This window comes from Helianthus annuus, chromosome 3 (assembly GCF_002127325.2).
Source record: "Helianthus annuus cultivar XRQ/B chromosome 3, HanXRQr2.0-SUNRISE, whole genome shotgun sequence".
In the NCBI taxonomy this organism is placed as follows: domain Eukaryota; kingdom Viridiplantae; phylum Streptophyta; class Magnoliopsida; order Asterales; family Asteraceae; genus Helianthus; species Helianthus annuus.
Genome location: NC_035435.2, coordinates 174,414,576 through 174,439,541, shown reverse-complemented (window position 1 = coordinate 174,439,541; position 24,966 = coordinate 174,414,576). Strand labels below are relative to the sequence as shown.

The 24,966-nt window shown below is 37.4% G+C and overlaps 2 protein-coding genes across 3 annotated transcripts; both read right to left on the bottom strand.

The window, feature by feature from the left end:
* Positions 1 to 172: 172 nt before the first annotated feature.
* Positions 173 to 11,420, bottom strand: LOC110931016 (beta-galactosidase 10). Its single transcript, XM_022174411.2, has 18 exons — positions 11,094 to 11,420; positions 9,878 to 9,973; positions 9,634 to 9,746; positions 9,461 to 9,527; positions 8,709 to 8,801; positions 8,006 to 8,149; positions 7,829 to 7,917; positions 5,949 to 6,054; positions 5,739 to 5,826; positions 4,809 to 4,927; positions 4,567 to 4,731; positions 4,283 to 4,455; positions 3,566 to 3,675; positions 3,327 to 3,436; positions 2,457 to 2,564; positions 2,248 to 2,358; positions 1,377 to 1,901; positions 173 to 528 (listed from the first exon to the last, which is right to left on the bottom strand). The coding sequence occupies exons 1-18, from the start codon at positions 11,277 to 11,279 to the stop codon at positions 418 to 420; spliced, it is 2,514 nt and encodes an 837-aa protein (XP_022030103.1). The 5' UTR covers positions 11,280 to 11,420; the 3' UTR covers positions 173 to 417.
* A 1,469-nt stretch (positions 11,421 to 12,889) lies between these two features.
* On the bottom strand, positions 12,890 to 21,162 carry LOC110931015 (5'-3' exoribonuclease 3). Of its 2 annotated transcripts, XM_022174410.2 has the most exons (24): positions 20,862 to 21,162; positions 20,620 to 20,725; positions 20,439 to 20,515; positions 20,049 to 20,240; positions 19,844 to 19,963; positions 18,985 to 19,047; positions 18,834 to 18,881; positions 18,644 to 18,745; positions 18,179 to 18,349; positions 17,979 to 18,056; positions 17,211 to 17,360; positions 16,973 to 17,050; positions 16,791 to 16,883; positions 16,605 to 16,700; positions 15,725 to 15,924; positions 15,557 to 15,633; positions 14,907 to 14,947; positions 14,711 to 14,785; positions 14,488 to 14,636; positions 14,124 to 14,183; positions 13,961 to 14,036; positions 13,776 to 13,852; positions 13,091 to 13,689; positions 12,890 to 13,031 (listed from the first exon to the last, which is right to left on the bottom strand). In XM_022174410.2, the coding sequence occupies exons 1-23, from the start codon at positions 21,045 to 21,047 to the stop codon at positions 13,092 to 13,094; spliced, it is 2,913 nt and encodes a 970-aa protein (XP_022030102.1). In that variant the 5' UTR covers positions 21,048 to 21,162; the 3' UTR covers positions 12,890 to 13,031; position 13,091. The 2 variants fall into 2 exon arrangements, with proteins under 2 accessions (XP_022030102.1, XP_022030101.1); XM_022174409.2 differs by having other exon boundaries at positions 12,890 to 13,689.
* Positions 21,163 to 24,966: the final 3,804 nt, after the last annotated feature.

Here is a 24,966-nt window from a genome sequence, read left to right as displayed (position 1 = left end):
TTTTGGCGTTAGATGTAAAAAAAAACATAGAAACATCATTCTGAAACGAATCTGAGTGATGCAGGCCAATACTATACAATTATGCGAATGAGGATGTTTCACTTGGTTCTTGGTTTATTGGTTTTGACATTGAGCCCATCGATGATCGAAACATGTGTTGTAGGACACCTCCTGGTATGTACTTGTACCATGTTTTTATTAGAAGATAGTTGACATTTGACTTTTATGGGTCAAAGTCAAATTTTGACTATAAAAATTTCAACAAGTTTCAAGTTTCAACAGCCTTAACATGTACTCATTCCCCTTGGGATTACAAAGACATGAAATCAAAGACCCGCGGAAATGTACGTAAAAATGACTCTTGACGATACAAAAAACACAACCATATAAATTCAACCAATATCGAAATGGCACGATTTAGCTACACATTGCTTCCACAACAAGTTTCTTTGTCTTGCCGGGGCAAAGTTCCGTCTTGAAATTGTCTTCACTCAATTCGACTATGCACTCGTTCTTATTCAAGCATAGCTGCACAAACAATGAGAGAAATGAAACCACATAAGTAACATAACTCTTTTGCAAAAAAAAAAAAAAAAAAACTTGGAATTGATAGGTTTTGCATGAATACGCATGCAAAACTGACCGATATCATTATGGGAAAATCACGAAAATAGATATTTGATGGGTCAAATTACGAAAATGAACATGCTTCGCGTCTGGGAACCCAAACACGGAAATAAATGCAAGTTTTGCATCTGGGACCAAAGTTTGCATCAGAGAATGTGCCATGGGTTTCCGCGCCAACTTTTTTTCTTTTCCACCACGATTTTTAGACGGGATAATATTTTTTTACATATAAAAAATTCACCAAATTAAAGATAACAAAATTCTCTTTAATTTGGTGTAAACTTTTTAAAAAAATATGAACGTATGAAAAAGCTACGCTCGTTTAAAAATCATGGTGAAAAGATTAAAAAAAAACTAAAGATGATGACACGTGTCGTCTCTCTATTGGCTGAAAAGTAGGAGTCTGTGCCAGACGCGAAGGTTGGGAATTACGTCTACCCCAGACGCATTCCATGTTCATTTTCGTAAAGTGGGATTGGTCAAAGGCTATGTTATTATTATATGTATTAAAGATCAGATCAGGCAGTGGCGAAGCTTGAAATTTTTTACCGGGGGGTCGGAAGTCACCGAACCTAAAAATTCTATATAAGTAATTTTTTTTATAAAATCGGGGGGTCGAAAACGTATATACCTAAAAAATTCTACACGAAACGTACATACATAACACTACTAAGCGAAACGTTCAGGGGGTCGAGCGCCCCTCCCGGCCCCTTGAAAGCTACGCCCCTGAGATCAGGGAAAAAGATTACCTTTTCAACAACAGATGTGGAATCAGGATCATGGCAATCTCCAACTGTAAATGATTGACAAGAACCTGTAGGAGTTCCATAACTAGCAAATTTAAAACCGGAAATGTATGCGTTGATCGGGCATTTTAACTCCAAACTTGATTTGATTTTTCGCATGTCGTTGGTGACAAACGATGGGTGATCTTCAGATACATGAGCACAAAGAGCCGATACTTTCCGTCTTGAAAACATCATTTGAGACGGGTCGCCACCTTTCTCTTCAAATATCACCAAAACGTTACCCGATGGCTTGAACCAAGATCTTGGAACATGGTACCATCTTTGTGTCGGTTCACCACACCCTCTATTGCATTTATCCGGGTTAAACTTGCCTCTATAATCACATGTTGTAACACACTTATCAGTTGGAGCTTTTCGGGGCCAGTATCTTCCGATCTGCTCGCCGTTCAACCACGCCAATCCCTTTCCCATGTGAACCATGTCAAGCGCAATGGGTTCGTCTCCAGGCGGGGCATCCACGATAGCCTACGAGATTTAATAATTAGTAAAACAGAAACAAGAAAATGTTCTAAAATGGCTGGCAATTGGGTACCTGTTAAGACACGATTAGACCTGTTTGACTGAAAATACACCCTTTGACTTTTTAATTTTTAAAATAATTAAAATTATAATGTTATGATCTATCATTTATTCATCTTTATACATAAAACTGTTTTATAAACATGAGGTAGAAAGTAGTTAAACGAGTCGTAATCATGTTTGAAACTTATGTTGTGCGCGCCGTCAGAAACCTGTTAAACCTGTTAAGACACGATTTGCCAGCCTTAGCTAAAACAAATGGAGTCTAATGTTTCTTCATGCAGGTGCATACCTTATACCATGTCAATGGCTGGTTTTTAGGTGGCTCGGAAACCTTTGTCCACTTCACGTTTTTCGCACTGTCTGCATTGTATAAGCGTAAATGCTCGCCTTCTAAACCGATCTGCAAAAAAGCCATAAATAAGAAAGTCAAACCTAATATAGTCCAAAAGTCAACCAGTTTGACTCTCAAAAGTCAAATGTTAATATAAAGTTGAGTACCTTGTAGGTCCATGCTGTGTGTGATAAGTCCATGGTTCCATTCTTCATACCTTCGAGTTTCACACTGGTTAAACCCGCTCCAACCCATTCGTAAAACGATCCTGCATTCTATTAAATGGGACCCACATTCACATTCATATTTACTTAACACAACAAAACTAAGTGTCGGCGGCAATAGTTATTGCCTTTTATTGGAGGAAAGGGGCGACAAGGGGAATAGTTCCAGTCCGGTGCCTGACACTCCCCTATTGGCCTAATTAATTTATAATTTTATCCACGTTTTAAAATTATAATTTTGCCATCAGTGTAAATTACGTATTTGCCCCCAGTTAAAAATAAAATTACGCATTTGCTCCCAGATAAAATTTTCAATTTTGCCCTCGGTTAAAAATTACGGTTTCGCCCGCTTAAAGTTACAGTTTTGCCAATTGTACGAGGCAGCTGACTGACACTCCCCCATTGGACCAACCAGTTTATTATTTTATACTCACTTTAAAATTACGGTTTGCCACCAGTTTAAAATTACGTTTTCGCCCCTCACTCAAAATAAAATTATGTTTTTGCCCTCAGCTCAAAAATACGATTTTCGCCGCTGCGCAAAATTACGTTTTTGCCCCCCAGTTCAAAATAAAAATATGTTTTCCCCTAGCTAAAAATTACGATTTTGCCCTCTGTTAAAAATTATCATTTTGCCCTGAGCTCAAAATTACGGTCTTGTCATCGTTTTAGGTTTTTTTTTCTAGCAAAACTATATGACTGTTTTTTTAATTGGTTGAGAATTATTCGGCCATCGCCCCGCAACGCGGGCGGGGCATCAACTAGTTTCCTATAAAACAAAAGAGTAAAATAAAAAAAAATGAGTTAACTTACTTGGAGGCCTACAGTCATGCTCAAAATGGCGATTTCGTTATTTCCCGCCTTCAAAGAGACGGGGCTCTTAAACTTGAACGGTGAAACAGTACCGTTTCCTGATGCACTAGCTGATATAATTCAAAAAAAATTAATCGAAGATGAAACTAATGATCTAATAAGCGAAAAACAGACGGTCAAACATCTTGGATAACAAGTTTGACTTTTGGATAATGTGTCTTAATCATAATTCATACAACCTTGAAGTATGCCATTGACAAATGCATGAAGGGCATGTCCCTTTGATTCGATAAGGAGGATCGGTTTGATTCCCTTCGTTAAAAAGTCTTCACTCCGGTCAACAAATAATCTGCAAGAAAAATGTAACAGTTAAAAGAGTTGACTTTATGTGTCAAAGCTCTTATAGACATTTGACTAATAGTTAAAGAGTTTTTTTTAAGAGAAAATTACGAAAATAGCCAAGACCAGGGTTGAATTACGAAAATAGCCACCTCATGCGTCCTTGAAGTGGCGCGTCACGGATTCAAATGCGCGGGATGCGTCTGGAAGTCTTGGGATGCGTCTTTGGAGCGAAACCCAATAAAAAATGGACACCTGGCGGCAGACTCCTCCAAGGGGTCAGGCAGACTCTTCCAAAGGGTCAGACAGACTCTTCCAAGGGGTCAGGCCTGACGCCTTGGATCTCACACTCGGAGGAGTCTGCCTGACTCATTGGAGGAGTCTGTCTGACCCCTTGGATGAGTCTGCCGCCACGTGTCCATTTTCTATTGGGTTTCGCTCCAAAGACGCACCCCATTGTTTCCAGACGCATCCCGCGCATTTGAATCCGTGATGCGCCACTCCAAGGACGCATGAGGTGGCTATTTTCGTAAGTCAACCCTGGTCTTTGGCTATTTTCGTAATTTTCTCTTTTTTTAATGCTTTCAAGATAGAAGTATCTTTATATAGACACAAACCTTGTTGTGTGCCAAAGGTAATCAGTAGTATCTTTTGTGGTGTTAATGTGATCAACAAAACCGTTGCGTGTAAAATCTGCTTCGCCCCATATCCCGGCTTTCTCAACGTATATTTCCCAATTAGGTTGCAGTTTCTCCGGCACCATTTCAATGGTAGAAGTTTGAGATCCGACCTGTTTAAACACACGTACAATGTCAGTTGACTTTTAAGGTCAAACAAACTACTTTCAACAGTCAACAATGAAACAGGAATATGTGATCGAGAGGACTTAACAAGAAGTTACCTTTGCGGTGTTGAAGACTACGTTTTTGCAGTCGGGAAGTATGCTTACTGACCATGCTGGCAATGTATATGAAGCGTTTCGAAACTGAACTGTTTTTTCGTTTGTGTCATCTAAGTTAGCGATAAACGCAGCACATGTTCCCGTTTGATCTTCGTAGACATCCGCCTAAATATTGAGAGAGAAAAATGTGCGCTCGTCACGTTAAAAATGATCAAACAGGAAGATATTGAAAATAAACGAACCTCTTGTTTCGGACCAAGAAGAACCAAAGCTGGTTTGTTGTTCAATAACGCGTGTTCACACAACTTAATAGCTCGGTGAAGCTCCTTAAGGTGGCCCCATTTCGGAAACCTTGGTAATCCTACACTCATCCATGAAAATAAAGAGAAAATTACGAAAATAGCCAAGACCAGGGTTGAATTACGAAAATAGCCACCTCATGCGTCCTTGGAGTGGCGCATCACGGATTCAAATGTGCGGGATGCGTCTGGAAACAATGGGATGCGTCTTTGGAGCGAAACCCAATAGAAAATGGACACGTGGCGGCAGACTCCTCCAAGGGGTCAAGCAGACTCTTCGAAGGGGTCAGGCAGACTCTTCCAAAGGGTCATGCAGACTCTTCCAAGGGGTCAGACCTGACGCCTTGGATCTCACACTCAGAGGAGTCTGCCTGACTCATTGGAGGAGTCTGCCTGACCCCTTGGAGGAGTCTGTCTGACCCCTTGGAGGAGTCTGCGTCACGTGTCCATTTTCTATTGGGTTTCTCTCCAGAGACGCATCCCATTGTTTCCAGACGCATCCCGCGCATTTGAATCCGTGATGCGCCACTCCAAGGACGCATGAGGTGGCTATTTTCGTAAGTTAACCCTGGTCTTTGGCTATTTTACTAATTTTCTCAAATATTTAGAGATTATTCAAAAAGTCAAATGAACTATTTAGAGATTATTTAAAAAGTCATGTGAACTACTTTTGGTTTAAAAAATATTATGTGTGTATCAAATTGTATGAAGATTTAGAAAACGAACTATGCTAAAATGTAAAAGATATGTATACTATTTATAAGTTAGTTAAAATAAAAGTTTGACATTCATAGTCAATGTCAAAGATAACAATGTACACTAAAGAAGTTAAGTTCTTGTTACCATATATATTGAAAAGTTTCATGGGCTAACCGTATTCGTCAATTGGTGCATCATAATCATAACTCGTGGTGATAAACGGCCCGCCAGAAGTACGTCCGAAATTCGTCCCACCATGGTACTAAACTCAACACGACAAGCAAAGTCAAAGTCAAAGTCAAACGCATGTAGAAACTAAATAAACTATGCAAGGTACCAAAACTAACATTGCATTCATGTATAAAGAACTCATCAAAACAATACCATATAATAATTGTGTACACTTCCTCCTTTTTGAAAAAATCGAGCAACGGAATACGCAACATCTTCAGGTGGGCGATGGGGATCTCTGCCACCAAATGTCTTGAACCTATGCCAGCATGGCAACGACACAAGGTTAATGAGCGGTTGGAATATGTGGAGTAGAAAGAAACCAAGGGTTATGATTGTATATTATATATTATAATTATAAATTAGCAACAAAAATGTGCAATTCGAGTTGTACATTATGCTTTGGGATTTTTTCAAAAAAAAACTTGATTTTTTTACTTTTAACCCAAAGGTTTTACCTTTTACAATTTGAACCCTACATAATTTGTTTTTTAACTTTAACCCAAAACTTTTCATTATTTGCAATTTAACTTCACAACTTTTGTCACTTATACTTTTCATCTTTCGCAAATTTTCGTTTTACGTATAGTTCTAAATTTTTCGAGTTAATACGACGTAACGGACAACTGGTTCAACCTTTTTATGTTTTGTTTCAAATTTTGCAAGTTAACACGGTGCAACGTGCATGTATGGTTCAACGTTTTACCACTATTTTTTCATGTTTGACAGGTTCGTCGCAACACTCAGATCCTAGGTCGAGTCAGTGTTAGTGGTCGATGACGGTTGTGTGGCATTAGTATTATTTGACACCGTTTTACGCCCCGCGAGGTGTGCTTTGAGGGGTTTTCAAAGAAAAAATGGTTATGCATATGGTTACTGTAACCTTGGCTTTGGGGGTTTTCCAAAAAAATAGATTTTTTTTTTATTTTTCACCAAAAGTATTTCATAAATTCCTTTTAACCCAAAACAATTTTTTTTTTTACTTTTAACCCCAAACTTTTTATCTTTTGCAATCTATCCTCACCAACTTTTTTTACTTTCAACTTTGGCCCTTAATAGTTTTCATTTTCCGCAAATTTTTCGCTTTATGCTTGGTTCTAAATTTTGTGACTAAACACATCGCAACGTGCGTCTTTGATTTAACGTTTTTATGTTTCGTTCTAAATTTTGCGAGTTAACACGACGCAACATGCGTGTGTGGGTGAACGTTTTTACATCGTCTATTTTTTCCTGTTTAATAGGTTTAACATAACGTGCGGATCCTAGATCGACTTAGTTATAACTAAAGAATCCCCGCCGCATTGCGGCGGGACGCAATTCTAGTTTGTATTAAATTGTACTACAGATCTAGTCTCTATATTATAATACTTTGTCTAGTAAGTAATTTACATGACTAGTTCAAAGTATAATAATAGGGAAATTAACCTGTAATAATTTCACTTATACCTTATTGGCCTTTAATAATCTCATTTTAGAATATTCCCCCCATCAGTCCAACCTTTCACCTATTTTTCCTATATTGGTCCCCCGTTAAAAAAACTTAACGGAATTAAACTTTTTTCCAAATTACAAACAAATTTTTTAGGGCTTTTGATTAGAACGACGATACGAGTCCATTGATGTAAAACTTGGCCCAAAACGGTGCTCCAAACGATGAAAACGACGCTTCAATTCGGGTGTTTAAATTTCCAATTAACCAAAATCAAGTCACTTGGAGCACCATTTCGAAGTAAATTTTACATCAATGGACTCGTATCATCGTTCTGATCAAAAGCCCTAAAAAATCTGTTTGTAATTTGAAAAAAAAAAAAGCTTAACTCCGTTAAGTTTTTTTTAACGGGGGACCATTGTAGGAAAAATAGGTGAAAGGTGGGACTAGTAGGGGAATATTTTGAGGTGAGATTATTAATGGCCAATAAAGTCTAGGTGAGATTATTACAGGCCAATTCCCCATAATAATATTAGTGTATTATACATATTACCAAATCAATTTGTTTGTATATTAATAGTAATAAGCGTAGATAGTTACATACCATCCGGGCCAATTCTCGGTCCAGATTTTGGGCATTGTTGGATAGCTCGGCTTGAAATCGTCACAGTAAAATGAATTACAAGTATTGATCTGTACGGATCATAAAACGGTCGTTTTCAGAAGTTGGTCGTGGATATTATCGGGTTATATGCATAAGGCCCCCCCGAGGAACGCTTACCACCGGATCAGGAGTATCCCATTGCTGACACATTATCCACGGTACACCTGTATTTTGAGAAAGAGCCATTTTCGCAGCCCACTGAGTGTACGATTTGCCACCTTCGCCATACGCAGGTTCATAGAATCCATACTCGTTTTCCACCTACAATAAGTTGAAATCAACCAGACAAAAAATAGAGTAAATTGACATTTTGGTCCTTGTGGTTTGGTCACTTTTGCCACTTTAGACCAAAACTCAAACCTTTTGCATCTGGATCCCTGTTGTTTCAGTTGTATTGCCATTTTGGTCCAAAAATGAAATCAGGTCATATTTTTCTTATAAAATCCTACTATTTTGTCATTTTTCTCAGGGGCAAAATGGTCATTTCTTTTTTATAAATAGATACCAAATTTTATAAAACAAATATAACCTGATTTGCCCCTGAGGAAAAGGAAAAAATTGCAGGATTTTATAAGACAAATATGACCTGATTTCATTTTTGGACCAAAATGGCAATAAAACTGAAACCACAGGTACCCAGATGTAAAAGGTTTGAGTTTTGGACTAAAGTGGCAAAAGTGACCAAACCTCAGGGACCAAAATGATAGTTTACTCCAAAAAATAACTAGTTTCAGAATAACAAAAGAATGAATAAAAATCTATTTGACTTTAAAAGTCAAAGTATGCTAAAAAAAACAACTATTTTCAAGATGGTTGTTACTTGTGCTAAAATGATGGGACCTCCTTGTGATGCAAAAAACTTATCTTTCTTCATCATATTCACAATAAGAGTTGTGAAGTTCTGCATGTAAAGCTGCATTTTCGGCCAACGATATAAATTAAAATTAGTATTTGCAAACGGATATAAAATTGGCAAATTGGATTTAAATAATCCCAACTTGCTCAATTTGGCCGATAATAATCCCAACTCAGTTATTGGCCGATAATAATCCGAACTGGTCCACTTTTGGCCGATAATAGTCCGCCGTTAAAAATAGCTTAACGGAGTTAAGCTTTTTTCCGAATTACAAACTGATGTTTTATGGATTTTGATCAGAACGAGGATACAAGTTGATTGATATAAAATTTACCTCGAAATACTGCCCCAAACGACGAAAACGGTGCTTCAATTCGGGTGTTTAAACTTCCAATTAACAAAAATCAAGTCGTTTGAATCACCGTTTCGAGGTAAGTTTTACATAAATCGAATCGTATCCTCGTTCTGATCAAAATCCATAAAACATCGGTTTGTAATTCGGAAAAAAAGCTTAACTCCGTTAAGCTATTTTTAACGGCGGACTATTATTGGCCAAAAGTGGACCAGTTCAGATTATTATCGGCCAATAACTGAGTTGGGATTATTATCGGCCAAATTGAGCAAGTTGGGATTATTTAAATCCAATTTGCCTATAATATTTTACTATGGGGTGTTTGGATGTGTGTTTTCAAAGTGATTATTGATCAAACTCGCACCTTGAAAGGTTCGTTGTCGGTTCTGAAGACGGTCCCTGGCACATAATGCAACCAAACAGGTATACCGCTGAATATTTTACAGCAACTTGTTAGCAGTTTAAAACAAATACGACCGTTTAAGCATTAAAATGCAATCTTGAAAGTAAAGTAATAAACAACAGTAATACAATCACCCAAAGTTCCATTCTGCAGCAACGAATGGCCCGATCCGAAGAATTAAAAGCATACCGGCATCCTGAACTATCTTCACAAATTTCGGTAAATCATACCTTCCACCAAAATAGTACTAACAAGTAACAACACCACATCAAGAAAACACAAAAATGATCAGTTAGTGATTTTGACTTCTTGCAAAAGTCAAAGTCAAAGTCAAACTTAGCTCAGTTTTGTTGTGAAAATGTCTAAATTGCCACTCACATTGCCTGGTGATGGTTCATGTCCATTCCAAAATACGTACGTTTCAATCGCATCTACGCCTCCTTCTTTTGCAGTTTTTACCAATCCGGGCCACATCTATCACAACAAAAAAGTTGTATAATTACGTAATTATTATAAATCAAAGCACACTTATACGTTATACCCCTGACCCATTCGGTTATCTAAACAAATCCAGCAAACACAACACTATTGCAGCTTAAAAGATGATAGCATTTAAACATAAGAGTAAAGTACACGTATAGGGTCCCCGTGGTTTACGAAAATTTTGAATTTAGTCCCCTAGCTTTCCAAAACTACACAAATGGTCCCTGTGTTTTGCGCTTTGTAACGCATTTAGTCCCCAGCGTTTTCCAAAAGTACATGGATGGTCCCTGTGGTTTGCAATTTGTAACGCATTTAGTCCCTAACTTAGACATGCTAAAACCGTTAGATTTGTTGGTTGGGGACTAAATACGTTACAAAGTACAAACCACAGGGACCATCCATGTACATTTAGAACGCTAGGGACCAAATCCAAAATTTGGTAAACCACAGGACTATCCGTGTACTTTACTATAAACATAATCAAGAAAGCCAAATTACATATCCTTAAATCCGAGTAATGCACTTAGTCCCCAAGTTTTTCCAAAAGTACATGGATGGTCCCTGTGGTTTGCACTTTGTAACGCATTTAGTCCCTAACTTGGACATGCTAAACTCTTTACATTTGTTGGTTGGGGACTAAATGCATTACAAAGTGCAAACCACAGGGACCATCCATGTACTTTTAAAACGCTGGGGACCAAATCCAAAATTTGGTAAACCACAGGACCATCCATCCGTGTACTTTACTCTAAACATAATCAAGAAACCCAAATTACATATCCTTAAATCCGAGTAATGCACTTAGTCCCCAAGTTTTCCCAAAAGTACATGGATGGTCCCTGTGGTTTGAACTTTGTAACGCATTTAGTCCCTAACTTGGACATGCTAAAACCTCGGTATTTTTGTTGGCTGGCGACTAAATGCATTACAAAGTGCAAACCACCATCCATCTACTTTTAACACGCTAAGGACCAAATCCAAAATTTTGGTAAACTACAGGGACCATCCGTGCACTTTACTCTAAACATAATCAAGAAACACAAATTACTCTAGTTGAAAAATGAAAATCATGGTAAAATATGAACATTAAAATAGTTAATAATAGTCTTACAGCAGGGACACTACGAGGGTAGTGAATAGCAGCCGAAATAAGAAGCCTTCTTTGACCATCAATGATGAGTGATCTACTATCATACTTCACACTGTTAGCAGCTGCTTCTGCAACTGGCAAAATGTACAACCATACAAAGCAGCAGCTGTGTAACAAGATAAACAAAGTACAACCAATAGAAGCCATTAAAGAAAGCTTCCTGTTTCCACTTCAGTTTTGGTGAAAGCTTGAAGCTTTTTATATATATGGGTCTGTCTTCATGTAACTAATTGAAAGATCTGATATACTATAGATATGTAACATGCACATGTAATTGTCTCTCTTTGTTTTATGTTTTCTCCATTTGGTGGGATAAAGTGTTTAAATATGAATGAATAAAGCGACAAGATTTAGATGGGGGCCACTTTGATACCCATGAAATTATGTGGGACCCGGAGGAAGAAGAACCAACCGGCAAGCACATTAATCACCATATGGTTTGTGTTAGAAAGGTGAAGATTTTTGGTAGCGGAAGCCGAACGAGTAAAATTATCAATCTACCCTGATTAACTATGAAAAGTAATTGAGTTAGGTTAAATGACATAACGTGCAACGGTTTGTAAACATCAAATACGTTTTTTGTAGTTGTTGAGTCAGGGTTAAAGGACGTACGCACTTTGCAATCTAGTGTTAACATAAAGGACGAGTTTTGTAATTTACAAGATTATAGACGATTAACTCGCGAATAGCTTGGTGATTTATATAGAAAAAGAAATTGCTGATAAGTTTGATTCGGATGACATAAAAGACAAATTCAAAAATCTTAAAGGTCGTCGAGGTGAGTTGTAATTTTCTTCCTATGGGTCGCTTTTGGCTCAAAATTGTAACCATAACTGAGATATCGATAAATGGATAACCGATCGGTTATGGCGGTTTCGGTGAATCGATTTCGAAGGTTATGGTTGGGACATGATTCACCACGTAGGAACATAAATGGAAGACTACGCCACCCCCTTGCATGATCCACCATGGTTTGTATGGATTAAACCATGGCAACCATGGTTCTCCTTTCCATTTTTCAAGAAATCATTTTCTTTTTGTTTAGACAAAGATCATCAACATCATACTCAGTAAATCCCACCAATATCAAAGCAAAGGTAGGGTCTGAGGAGGGTAAGATGTAGACAACCTTATCTCTACCCCGTAGAAATAGAGAGGTTGCTTCCAGTTAGACCCCCGACTCGATAGTAGTTTTGCATCAAGCCTTGGACATAAGGCACATAACACTCAGCAAGACAAAGGCCGATTAGTAAATGTACCCTTTTGTCTTTCAGGGATCAACGCCACCACATGATGCGTGATTAACCGTCCTCAGCTTTTAACATTATTTTCACGAAATTAGTAAAATAACGTTAAAATTGGAAAATAATAATCTCATCTTTCTGAAATCGACCGATAATAATCCCAAGTCAGTTATTAGCCAATAATAATCCGACCTCGTCCAATTTTTTTGTAAAATAGTTCGCCGTTAAAATAGCTTAACGGAGTTAAGTTTTTTACCGAATTACAAACCGATGTTTTAGGGCTTTTGATTAGAACGAGTATACAAGTCGATTGATGTAAAACTTAATAATAATAATTCATTCCATTCACATGGTAACCAAACAAGACATGGAATGGTAATGATCCATTGCATTTCCTCGTCCATTCCATTACCTCGTCCATTCCATTCCCTCGTCTATTCCATTACCCCATACCAAACAGACCCTGAATTCTTTCCAAGTCGTTAACATAATAAACCAAATAAAAAGGCATTTCGTTTCATCCTTCCTTCTTTCATTACATTTTGTGTTTTCAAAACCAATGAACACAACAAAATAATTACAAAACATGCCATTCCATGAGGCAATTAACAAAAAGTCTCCCACACTATAAATTGTACACATTAAGGACCCAAAAGTAGTGCACAGTTTTCCGCTAACCATACAGGTTACTACCAACCTGGCAGCTCCTCAAAACTCAGTTCGTTCTTCGCCAACTACCAACGTTGGCATCCCCACGGTCATGCCTCGATTGCGACCCACCCCATCTATTCATCGTGTGATAACCACGTCCATAGTAACCACTCACATTCCCTCGTGCGGTACCTCTCCCATAAGTGTTCGCACACCAAGACTGGCCTCTAGGTTGATCATCTACGGTCCTTGCTGCATCATGATATGAACCACCAGAACCATGATGGGAGCGGTGAACTTCACCCCGTCCTCTAGGATTCCAACCACTTCCGCCACCTATGTTTACAACATTGGGACAAGAATTCCTAAAACCGGTATTAGGATTTCCGTTATGTGAACCACTATGAGGGGAACGGTGAACTTCACCCCGGCCTCTAGGATTCCAGCCACTTCCGGCACCTATGTTCACAACATCGGGAGAAGAATTCCTAAAACCGGTATTAGGGTTTCCATTATATGAACCACTATGAGGGGAGTTGTGAACTCTACCCCGGCCTCTAGGATTCCAGTCACTTCCGGCACCTATGTTCACAACATTGGGAGAAGAGTTCCTAAAACCGGCATTAGGGTTTCCGTCTGATCCTTCACTTCGGTTGTGAGATCTGTAGACCAAAATTTTGAAGAAATGTGAACACAAAAGGCGTTGATGGAACGAAAATGTGCTACCATAGAAGTTCAACGAAAAAACCTGTAGTTTCGGCTATTATTGTAACCATACATATCATGCCATAGCTGCCTCTCTTCAATATCGGCCTCGCTCACATCCTATTAACAAAAAAAATATATGATAGAACACTAATTATTAGTTGAAAATAAAGATAAAGACACCATTAAATAGATCAAAAAAATATCCGTTCACAGGAGATGGCATACCGTTTCAGGGAAGGTTGACCCAGCGAGCACGCGCGGAATATGCGGAGAAAAGCATGGTAACTCATAATACACACATCTGCCGAATGGAAATGAACATTAAAAGGATAGCACAATTATACTCTAAATTACGAAACTGATTAAGATCCATGAAGCATTTTCTTACAAAACATCAAGATCGTTCACCGAATCCAGCTTAGGTTGGACAAAACCACTTATATTACCGCTGAAATAGATTCAAGAAGAAAAACAAAAATATTAGAAAGATATAATCATAAGAACCAACCAACTGGGGTGGCCCAGTTGGCCAGCCTCACCCGCCCTCATCCCTGAGGTCTCGGGTTCGAATCTTGGCAAGCTGTAAATCGCCCCAAGGTTCGGCTCGGGTGGGTATTAACCGCCAGGCAGCTATGGGGCTAAGCTAGCTTGTGGAGTGGGATCACTCCAGCGGCCGGGAGGTCCGTGCTCCAACCCCCCCCCCTATAATCATAAGAACTTAATTACAATAATAAGCACTCCAACTGTACAACCTTGGGTCAGAATCAATCTTGATCGAGTTACCACCCTGCTTGATAAGGCCCATGTCATTGAAAGAAGAGAGGATTCGCGAAGCAAGATTTTCTGATGAATGTACAAATAACTGATCAAGATTTTCCATGTTTCTTTTCGCTTCCTCCGCCTGAGTATATAGAAGCATGTGAACATAGTGTCTATTTAACGGCTAGTGATAGATTATGAAGATTTTGCCCTTACGCTTAGGTCCTTCTCGATCTTCTTTGTTGCAGAAAGAAGGCGATCCTCATCAATAAAAGGGAGTTTGCATATACCCTTTAAAAAAGGACGGAATAAGTAACTTGTAAGCAAATAACACACTGGTCACCAAAGGGAACCATGGTTGCTTTCAGATTCACAATGTTTTCATTAATATTAACCATGATCAGTCTCTAACCTGCCAAATAAATCTTTTCCCATCTGTGTCGGTGTCGAAATCTGAAATAAATGGTGGAAAACTTGCATATTGTGCATTCAAAAATAAGAGTTAATTGCCCGGATGGTCCCTGTGGTTTCACGTTTTTTCACGTTTAGTCCCCATGTTTTGGAAATAACAGGTATGCTCCCTATGGTTTGTCATTTTGTTACTCGGATAGTCCCCTGACATTTACTCAGGTGACTATCCGAGTAACAAAATAGGGAGCATACCTGCTATTTCCAAACTAACTGACATCTACTCAGGGACTATCCGAGTAACAAAATAACAAACCATAGGGAGCATACCTGCTATTTTCAAAAGGTGGGGACTAAACGTGAAAAAACGTAAAACCACGGGGACCATCCGGGCAATTAACTCCAAAAATAATCAAAAATGTATTGAACTTGGTATGTATTGTAATTGTGTGTGTGTACCGAACCTGATTTTTCTATCATTTTATGTGACGAGTGACTTGAACAAAGAGTAACCAGCCATTTGTTGTCATTGTTTTTTTGTATATTTTTGTTGTTGAATTATTTATAAAAAAATATAACTACAATGTGTCGTCATGTTCAGTACATTTGATGTAGTTAAAGTGATAAACAATAGATCATGTGTCAACAGAATACCAGATGGATAGTAATCAAGAATACTTGATTCTTCGTCAGTCATCAGTAATCTATACTGCGCTGGAAGCGCATGAGCACTACACAAACAAATATTAGTATTAGTAAACTCCATAATAAAAATGTATATGAACGGTATCCATTTTTCAAGAAAGTGATCCAACGGCTTACCTTGTAGGGGGGAGCACCGCCATGAGCTGATCGAACGGTTTAAATGGCAATCCTTTCGTAAATATAACCTTATTGCTAGAGAGACCTTTGAAGTCGGATGCGAAAGGCCCATAATGGTATGGATAATACCAAGTCCATGAGGGAACATCCGAGAAGTAATAAAGAAGAACCCAACACAACCCTTGTGTGTACTTCTCAACCTACAGAAGAAAAATCAAAAGGCAATATTAGGCTTGTAGACGAACCGAACAAAGACGAACACGGGCATGTTCGTGTTTGTTCAATTAACTTCAACTGAAAACGAACATATAATCGACACGTTTTTTGATCATGTTCGTTTATTAAGAAAATGGGCATGTTCATGTTCGATCATAGAATAAAACATAAACGGGCGTGCATGTATTAAGGGAAAAAATAATAGAATAAAACATAAACGGGCGTGTATGTATTAAGAAAATGGGCATGTTCGTGTTCTATCATTTATTAGTGATTACTCTTTTTTGAAGGTTGAGTAAGGATTACTTGAAATTTTAAAACAAAAGGGAATAAATAATAGAATAAAATAAAGTTTAAACGAATATAAACGAACACATATAAAAAACGAACATAAACGAGCGTTCATGAACATAAATGAGCAAACAAAAATTGTGTTCGTGTCCGTTCGTTTAATTAAATAAACAACGAACTTCCCGCCAAACAGTTCATGAACGTTCAGTTCGTTTACAGGCCTAAGCAATATGATTAAAAACATAAGCAAGATAATCACTTCGATTTCCTTGTTTCTATGTATTGCTTTTAGAAAACGACGACTCGCTATTTGTTGTTAAACGTCTTTGATGCAAGAAAAAGCATAACATGCGCAATATAGTAATATACATACCAAGTTCTTCCTTATTTTCTCCATATCCTCATCAGTTTCAACAGAAAACTTGCATTTATAGTAACGTTTTCTCCATCCCGGAGAACCAAATTTCACCTAACGAGAAGTTGTTTAAACAAGAATCAATAACACTAAACTGGAGTCTGCAAAATGCAAAATGGCGAAGAACGAAAAAAGGATCTATACCATGTCTGTAACAAGACCATTCTTGAATACATCCGATTTCTCACGAGTATAAGACTTCAATTGTTCCTTCAACATTTTCGTGTTCTCATAAATCTGTGCAAACCAGAAAATAGACATGTCGTAAAATTACAAACGTGTGATTTATTTAAAGCAGTGCCTGATAACATGATGTATATACATACCTGCATGTCGTGATTAAAGTCTTTCTGATTAGAAGTAGAACTCATCACAGGAAACAAGTCCTCTTCTTCATGGCCTTCCTGGATGAAAATTAATCAATACCAAAATCAGACATCAAATACGCGAACCGAAAAGCAACTACGGAACTTAAAATCTATAAGTTGATGTTTATAAAAATATATGTGATACCAAGACCGTTGATGATAGTGAGAATAGTAAAAAAAAAACTACAAAACATACATCAGCCTGGATGTCGGAAAGTATGCGTCTCAATCTGCTTTCATAAATCGCTGATCTCTTCTTAAAGATTCGATCTTCATACGCTCCTACTGCGAGGATGAACTTTTCAACCCTTTTCAGCTTTATGTAAGCTCCTTTCCTTTCGTTGATCTGTTTCCATTAAAAAGTTAAGACCTTATGAAGCTCAGGAAAAATAAAAGACGGGTACAAATGGTGCAAACGAGCCGAGCTCGAGCTCAGCCAGGCTCGAGCTCGAGCTCGATTAACTTATGAGAGCTCGGGTTCAAGCTCGGCTCGATTCGAGCTTTGTTTTCAAAGCTCGAGCTCGGCTCGTTTGTATTTTATCAAGCTCGAGCTCGGCTCGGGCTCGGTTCGTTTATTATCTATTAATAAGAGTATTAAATTAAAATAATATGAATAATAGACTTTTTAGGCTTGCGAGCTCGATAAGTAAAGCTCGGGCTCGGGCTCGTTTACTAAATAAGCTTATTTTTAGGTTCGAGGTCGGCTTGTAAACAAGTTTAAATAAGCTCGGCTCGACTCAGCTTGTTTACACTAAGGCTCAATAAGGCTCGACGAGCCTAACAAGCTTCACATGTGAGGCTCAAGCTCGGGCTCGATAAACAAACGAGCTTTTGTTTTGAGGCTCAAGCTCGGCTTGGGCTCGATAAGGCTCGGCTCGTTTCGAGCTTTTTCTCGAGCCGATCTCGAGTAGCTCGCGAGCCGCTCGGCTCGTTTGCACCCCTACGGCGTACAATACACACTAACCCTTTGAACATCAACAAGATACCCTCCAAGATTTTTGAACTCCTCCGTGTATACATGCATCAACAAGTCAACCGCACCCTGACCAAAAATAATAGAAAATTTAAAAAGTCGGCAAATTTATCGAAACAATTGCATCTTTATACATTTCCATCATCGCAATTTTAACGAAAGAATTGTTAAAACAGAAAAGGCATTCAAACCTCGTGAATCTCTAACGTCGGCATATGAGGAAGAAAATCATTTCCAGCAAAAAAACAGATGAATATAAAATCATCGATCAATCTTTCAACGTCAGGCACAAATTTTTCTGGCATTTCGGTGATTTTCAAATCCAGCTTCAGATATTCTCTGAGTATCCAAACATGAAGAAACTGAAATAGAAACATACGATCAAATAACACAAAGAATTAGTGCAAGTAAACACAGCCACACACAGTGGCGAAGCTTGAAAATTTCCACCGGGGGGTCGGAAGTCGCCGGACCTAAAAATTCTATATAAGTAACTTTTTTTTATAAAACCAGGGGGTCGAAAACGTATATACCTAAAAAATTCTATAAGAAACGTACATACGTAACACTACTGAGCGAAAAGTTCGGGGGGTCGGGCGCCCCCCCGGCCCCTTGAAAGCTACGCCCCTGGCCACACAAGTACATTAAACATATACCTGGTATGGCTTCTTCACTAATGACTTTTTCTTGCTAACTTCTGAAATGTCAAGACGGCTAATTTGTTCAGCCGTGTCATCCAATCCTCGGCTTGAATCAAACTACGTAAAACATATATAGGAAATAATTATTACTTAGTAACACAGAAAAAGAAAGTTGCCTCTAAAATCACACTCTTAAGTTTCACACCTTGGCTTTACTCGTTGATGTAGCAGCAGTCGGTTCAACAAGAACATTCTGATGACATGGCACCAGAATTTAAATTTAAATTAGTTAACAAGTTAAGAACTATAACAAAATTAACCAGCATGAGCAACTTTTCAGTAAATAAATATGTAACCTCTCGTAGAATCGAAAAATGAATTTCATGGGTTGCTAGAGCTAGCATTATAAGATCTGCATCCTGCAATAGAGAGTGTATAATATAAGGTTAGAACACACTCTAAAGTGAGTTTGGTTGCTCCGACCTTAAATAAACACACTGCGTTTTTTAACCAATCTAGAACGATATAAATAACCGGGAAATGATAGGCGCAATTAACTGCTGCGCTTATTTTACTTGTCGCGACGAATAGTGTAGTAATGTAAGATAGGTTAGTTGCACCTATCATTCCCCTACTATAAATAAATTGTCTGTTAGAGCATTCACATCTATTTCACTAAATTCTGTGTGTGGAGTTTTTATAATATAAAGAGTATAAAAAGTGGTTGTGAGTGGAGGAGAGAGAAAATGTTACTGTTAGAGCATTCATCTGTATATTTAGGGGACATTGTTTACCCTCTATAATTTTTTAATATATTTTGAAAGTGGTTGTGAGTGAGAAGAGAGAGAAAATGTAATGTTAAAAGTATAAAAAATATTATTTAATTGAAAAGGAGAGAGAAAATGTAGTATTTAAATGTTTTTTAGTGTAATTTAGGGTTGAAAATATGGTGGAATGGATGTGAATGCTCTTAAATATCATCACAAAAACGGTATATATGTTATTCCACGTAAAATGTTAAAAGACTTAAAAGGGTTAGTTGTATGCGAACACACGTTCGGAGCGAAATCTTAACTGATTTCCTTTTAAGTTCACCAGGTAAAAATAGTGTTACCCTTTCAACACATTTGTCATGTAAAACTAAAACACATTCAAGATAGGTTGACATTGGCATAGCATATAAAGTGAGTAGGAATAAGTTGTGGTTTCGCTTACCAGACCATACAAGACATGTCTCGTATTCGGATCATATCCTTCGCAAGTGCGTTGACGCCGTATAAACGACATGATTTTGTGTTCTCCCTCTCCTGGAGAGCTTGCATCAGAGAGAATCACCTATATATAATCAATCAAACATTAATAAAAAATTAGCAAAAGCTAACATCAAAATTTTACTCAAAACACGCTCTTAAATCGGTACCCGTAGCGATCGCCATGCAGGATGGTTCGCAATACGCAAACGAATATAACTCTGAAGCTGCTTAGATAACTCGTACATGAACTCCGTACCAGGAGTTATTACGTTCGAATCCGCAACACGCGATTCCACTTTCGGAAATACATCTTTACCTTCAATTTCAAACTGTTTTCTCAACCTATCTTCCTCCTCTTCCTATACACATTATGATCCAATTCCAATAAGTTCAAAATATTTATAATTTTTATCAGTCAAACCCTTTATTATTATTAATATAAATTAATTAATTTATCAACCTATTTGGAGTACTTTCTTTTTTACCCAATTTTGTCAACTTCATCAAGAACCTATTGAAAAAAATTAATTAATAATTAATTATAATAATAAACTTACGAGGGTTTGACGGTCTTTTGCCGTACGAAACCTGCGACTTCTTTGCTGATTCATTTTGGCTCTTGGAGCCACTCCATCTGTAACAACACATTTTAAAATTTCAATTCCAGTAAATAATAAATCTTTGAATATCTAAAGTCGGAAATTAAATTAAAATGATTTATTTAATAATAATAATTACCAATGGCCATATACAACAACTTTCTTGGTCTCACAATATTCAAGATTCTGTCTATATACTCAAATATATTATCAAAAACTTCATCGTACGTTACCGGACTGTTCACCTGTGTAGAAATTTTAGTAAACTAAATAAAAAAAATATTGTAAACAAAAACACACTTCTATAGTTATATTGCATGTTGAAATAATAATAATAATAATAATAATAATAATAATAATAATAATAATAATAATAACAACCTGATCATCTTGTTCTGGATGAAAACATGGATGAATAATACCATTCATGTCTAAATAAAGATTATCAAACTCAATGCGATTAGGGTTGGGTGAACTTCCGTCGTGTTCCTCCGTGGTCTCCACCGCGTTGACCACTGTTTTAGGGTAGCGGTTAGCAAGCCATCGGTAAAAAGATGGTACACCCATGTTTGGGATCTGCAAAAGCTTCTTCAAGAAAAAGAAAAAGAAAGAAAGAATGGGGTGGGTGGGTTGTTTGTTTTTGTGTATAACCGTACGTATGAACTATGAAGTGGAAATGAGGAGGTTATATTATTATTATTATTTAAGGGGCGGTTTGAAGTGATGGGTGGTGGCGGTTGTGCGTTTGGGTTACCAAAGCATGCACCAGAGCTCGAGATTACTATTGAGAAGTGAATGATGATTACATTTGCTGCCATATTTCATTAGTTATCTATATTTTCTGAATGGGTATTACCATTTACACTAATTCCACATATTGATAGCAAGTTTCGTCTTTTAGTATTAACTTATTTTTTTAACAGGTTCAGTTCTTGTGATTTCAATTTTGTAACGAGTTTGGCTATTAACATCGTATCCAGTTAACTTTTTTGTTAAACTAAGATGAAATAACTAATAAGTAAGGGTAGTTTAGTAATTTTGTATAGAATTAACTGAGAAAACTAACCTTCATCTACTTCAAGGACTATCCGAGTAACAACCGAGCAAACCACAAAGAGCATGAGTGTAATTTCTTAAAGTTGATAACTAAAGGTGAAATTTTGACAAAACACAGAGACTATCCGGGCATTTTACTCTAAATTTAAATTTGTGTTTTTTTTCATGATTTCTTATTTATAATGTTTTATTAAAAAACGAATATAATTTTACGATATATTTATTTTTATTTACGTTCTGATATAAATTTTATAAAAAAATGGAATTGTATCCAATATAATGTTTTATAAATCATTATAAAATTTTATATTTAGTTCTTTACAAAATTTATATCAAAACATGGTATCACATTATCAAAATATAAATAACAAAAGTTAGATGTAATTACATTCACACTTTTTCAATAAATAAAGCGTCGTTACCGGGATCATTATCCACAAGGGAACATCTGTTTTTATAATTTGTAAATAGAGTAAGTAACTCAAGCGAGAATCTGGTCAAAATTTTCAATTCACATTTTCAAACAGAAATATATCCTTTGATCTTTTGAATTTCAAAAAATATATATGATGATGATTTTTAAATGATCAATCAGCAAGGATCTGATCGAACTTGGCACTTTAAAAATGTAAGTTAGATGATATTCGCTAATATTTATTCAAATGGCTCTTTTTTAAACTTTTCACCCAAATTATCGTTCTCGTTTTTTTTTTCAGTTTTGTTGTATGGGTGATTAAAGTTGTCAAAGAATTTATTTTACTAGAAAAACCGAGCACGTTTGTTACTTCCACAATCAGCTAAAAATTATCTATACAAAGATTAATGTCAAGGAGACTACCTAATCACATGTACACGGTCACACCCTATTATATATCTGTCTACCATAATGTCTATGGACTCTTTTTGCTACTTTGATTAAACTAGAATTAAGCATCCCCGCATTGCGGTGGATGTCTAAAACTATGCCAAATAACATCAATGCCAACCCTTGGTAGTGACCATCAACACTGAAGTTGAGGCGTGTTAATGCGAATAAATAAGACTGAAACATATAACATGAAAAAAACAACTATGTCGATTTAGGACGCACGCGTTGCGACGAACTTGTTAAATGGAAAAAATAGACGGAAAAACGTTAAACAACACACGCACGTTGCGCCGTGTTAACTCGCAAAATAACGTAGAAAAGAATAACTAAGTCAATGCAGGATCCGTCCATTGCGGCGAACTTGCCAAAGGGGGGAAAATAGATACGTTGTGACATATCTGTCAAATGTGAAAAAAATAGACCAAAAACGTTGAACCACACACGCACGTTGCGACGTATTAACTCGCAAGATTTAGAACGAAACTTAAAACGAAAAACTTGCGAAAGATAAAACGTATGGGGGACCAAAGTAGTAAATAAAAAAGTTTTGGGTTAAATTACAAAAGATGAAAAGTTTTGGGTAAAAAGTAAACAAATTAAAAGTGCTAAAATACAAAATATGAAAACTTTTGGGTTAAAAATGAAAAATAACAATTTTTTTTTTTAAAACCCCTCATACTTAGGGTACAACAACATAATGCAAAAATGTGTTGCAAATTTATATTATGAAAATATGCGCTAGTTTTGTATTTTAAAATATCAATAAATAAAATAAATAAATTATTTTAGTTGTGGTCATATGTTTTTAGTTTTGTAGATTAAAACAGGGGCGGATCTAGTGTATAACAAGGGGTAATGCCCGCTACCCCTTGGCGCTCCGGCGGTTGTCACACCCCCAAATTACCACCTAGGGTATGTCCCTATTGGAGGTGCAACGATCCAACAAAGAGCCACCAATCATATCAAACACAAATCATAATGTATTGAAATACCCAATTGAAATAAATATAACGTTTGAAAAGTTTAACCAAAACCAAAGTATTGAGCGGAAGCATAAAAGTATAAATGTATAAGTGTGTCGAAACCCAATCGATATGAATGTTTATCATGACCATAACCACTCCAGCAGCATCAGACAGCAAGCTCCCAAGTTCCCTCAATAGTTACCTACAAGCATGTAAACAAGTGTGTCAGACTACGCTGGTGAGTTCAAGGTTTTGTTAACGGGTTGAGTTACCAGATGTATGTTAATGCGATTCAATGTTGCGTTACAACGTTGCTCATGTTAGATACCCTAGGGAGTGTGCCCATAAGTATCCGGGGAGTGGGTACCCCTTAACGACCGATTGCTATGTTGCCTTCGTTAGATACCCTAGGGAGAGTGCCCATATGTATCCGAGGAGTGTGCCTCTAACAACCATAGCCATACCCAGATAATTAGTTCACGCCCGTCCTTACGGCCCGGTGTGAGGTTTCCCACCTAATAGCGCTATCAACTAATCACCCCCATTGCCCTCCAGGCAATAACCAAAACCGATTAAGTTATTTACCCAATGTTTCCCTTCCAAATGTTTACCAGTTGTCCCAAACCACCGGGACGCATGCTTGAGAAAAGTGCAGTGAACTCACCTTGGTTTGCTCGGTAAGACTAGTTACTTGTTTACGTTTACAATTGGTCAACCAAATCCTATCGTGTTTAATAGAGACAGTCAGTTACATATAGATCACTTATTTCACGTACACGTCACATAAGTAGCATACAAGTAAAGCACATATATACAAGTCGTAGGTGTTAATCACACAATACATTGATCCATAACATTTATCGTAAAGTCGCACAGTAGGTGTTTGAAGTTCATGTTCAAGTAAATCAGATAACAGTATACGTATACTAGCATGTTGCTCACAAACATTTATCACAGCAGTCCATATGTACATGCACATTTATAGTCTAACAATATACTCGTTCGAGAGTGCGATCTAGCGGTTTCGTATGGCTGCACAAAGTGGTGAAACTAGACACCGATGTACGTGGCCCATTAATACTTCTCGGCCCAACACACTTATGCAGCCGGCCTGTGTGGTTTAATCTCGTGTGCGGCCCGGCTTAGTTCAACAAATCCACACAAGTGTATGTGATCGAGATGGCCTTTGTTCAATTAACCCAACCTTTTACCCGATAACAACCCATACGGCCCACAATCCTCCAACCCAACAACCTGTTTGTTGGGTGTGGCTCATATGCGATGTGGCCCAGTCATAGACCCCAGCCCAATATCTGTTTAGGCCCCAAAGTTAATTACTTTACCTTAGCATTTGTGGGTCGGTATGTTACCAGCGACCACAAACCCCTTCCCAATCCCGTTTAGATTGTTAAATATACCAACAGTCCCTCTTGTATACTTAATTCACACATTGACAAATTATAGGTTTAGAGATTTCATGAGCACTTGAATCAAGTATTTATTCATAACTTCACAGTTCCTATAATTCATTAATAATCCATATTCACTAATAACTTATTAACATGCAATCAGGAATCGAAGCAACACAATGCTCTAA

What these genes read in the sequence shown, in the direction of transcription:
- LOC110931015 (XM_022174409.2), bottom strand. Translation starts at nt 21,047, where the DNA reads ATGGGTGTACCATCTTTTTACCGATGGCTTGCTAACCGCTACCCTAAA. An exon ending in AGAAAATAAGGAAGAACTTG is followed by an intron (nt 15,925 to 16,604) that starts GTATGTATATTA and finishes TTTCTTCTGTAG; the next exon opens with GTTGAGAAGTACACACAAGG. An exon ending in AGATCGAGAAGGACCTAAGC is followed by an intron (nt 14,637 to 14,710) that starts GTAAGGGCAAAA and finishes CTATATACTCAG; the next exon opens with GCGGAGGAAGCGAAAAGAAA.
- LOC110931016 (XM_022174411.2), bottom strand. Translation starts at nt 11,279, where the DNA reads ATGGCTTCTATTGGTTGTACTTTGTTTATCTTGTTACACAGCTGCTGC. An exon ending in GTCCCATCATTTTAGCACAA is followed by an intron (nt 8,150 to 8,708) that starts GTAACAACCATC and finishes AACTTATTGTAG; the next exon opens with GTGGAAAACGAGTATGGATT. An exon ending in ACACAGCATGGACCTACAAG is followed by an intron (nt 2,359 to 2,456) that starts GTACTCAACTTT and finishes GCTTTTTTGCAG; the next exon opens with ATCGGTTTAGAAGGCGAGCA.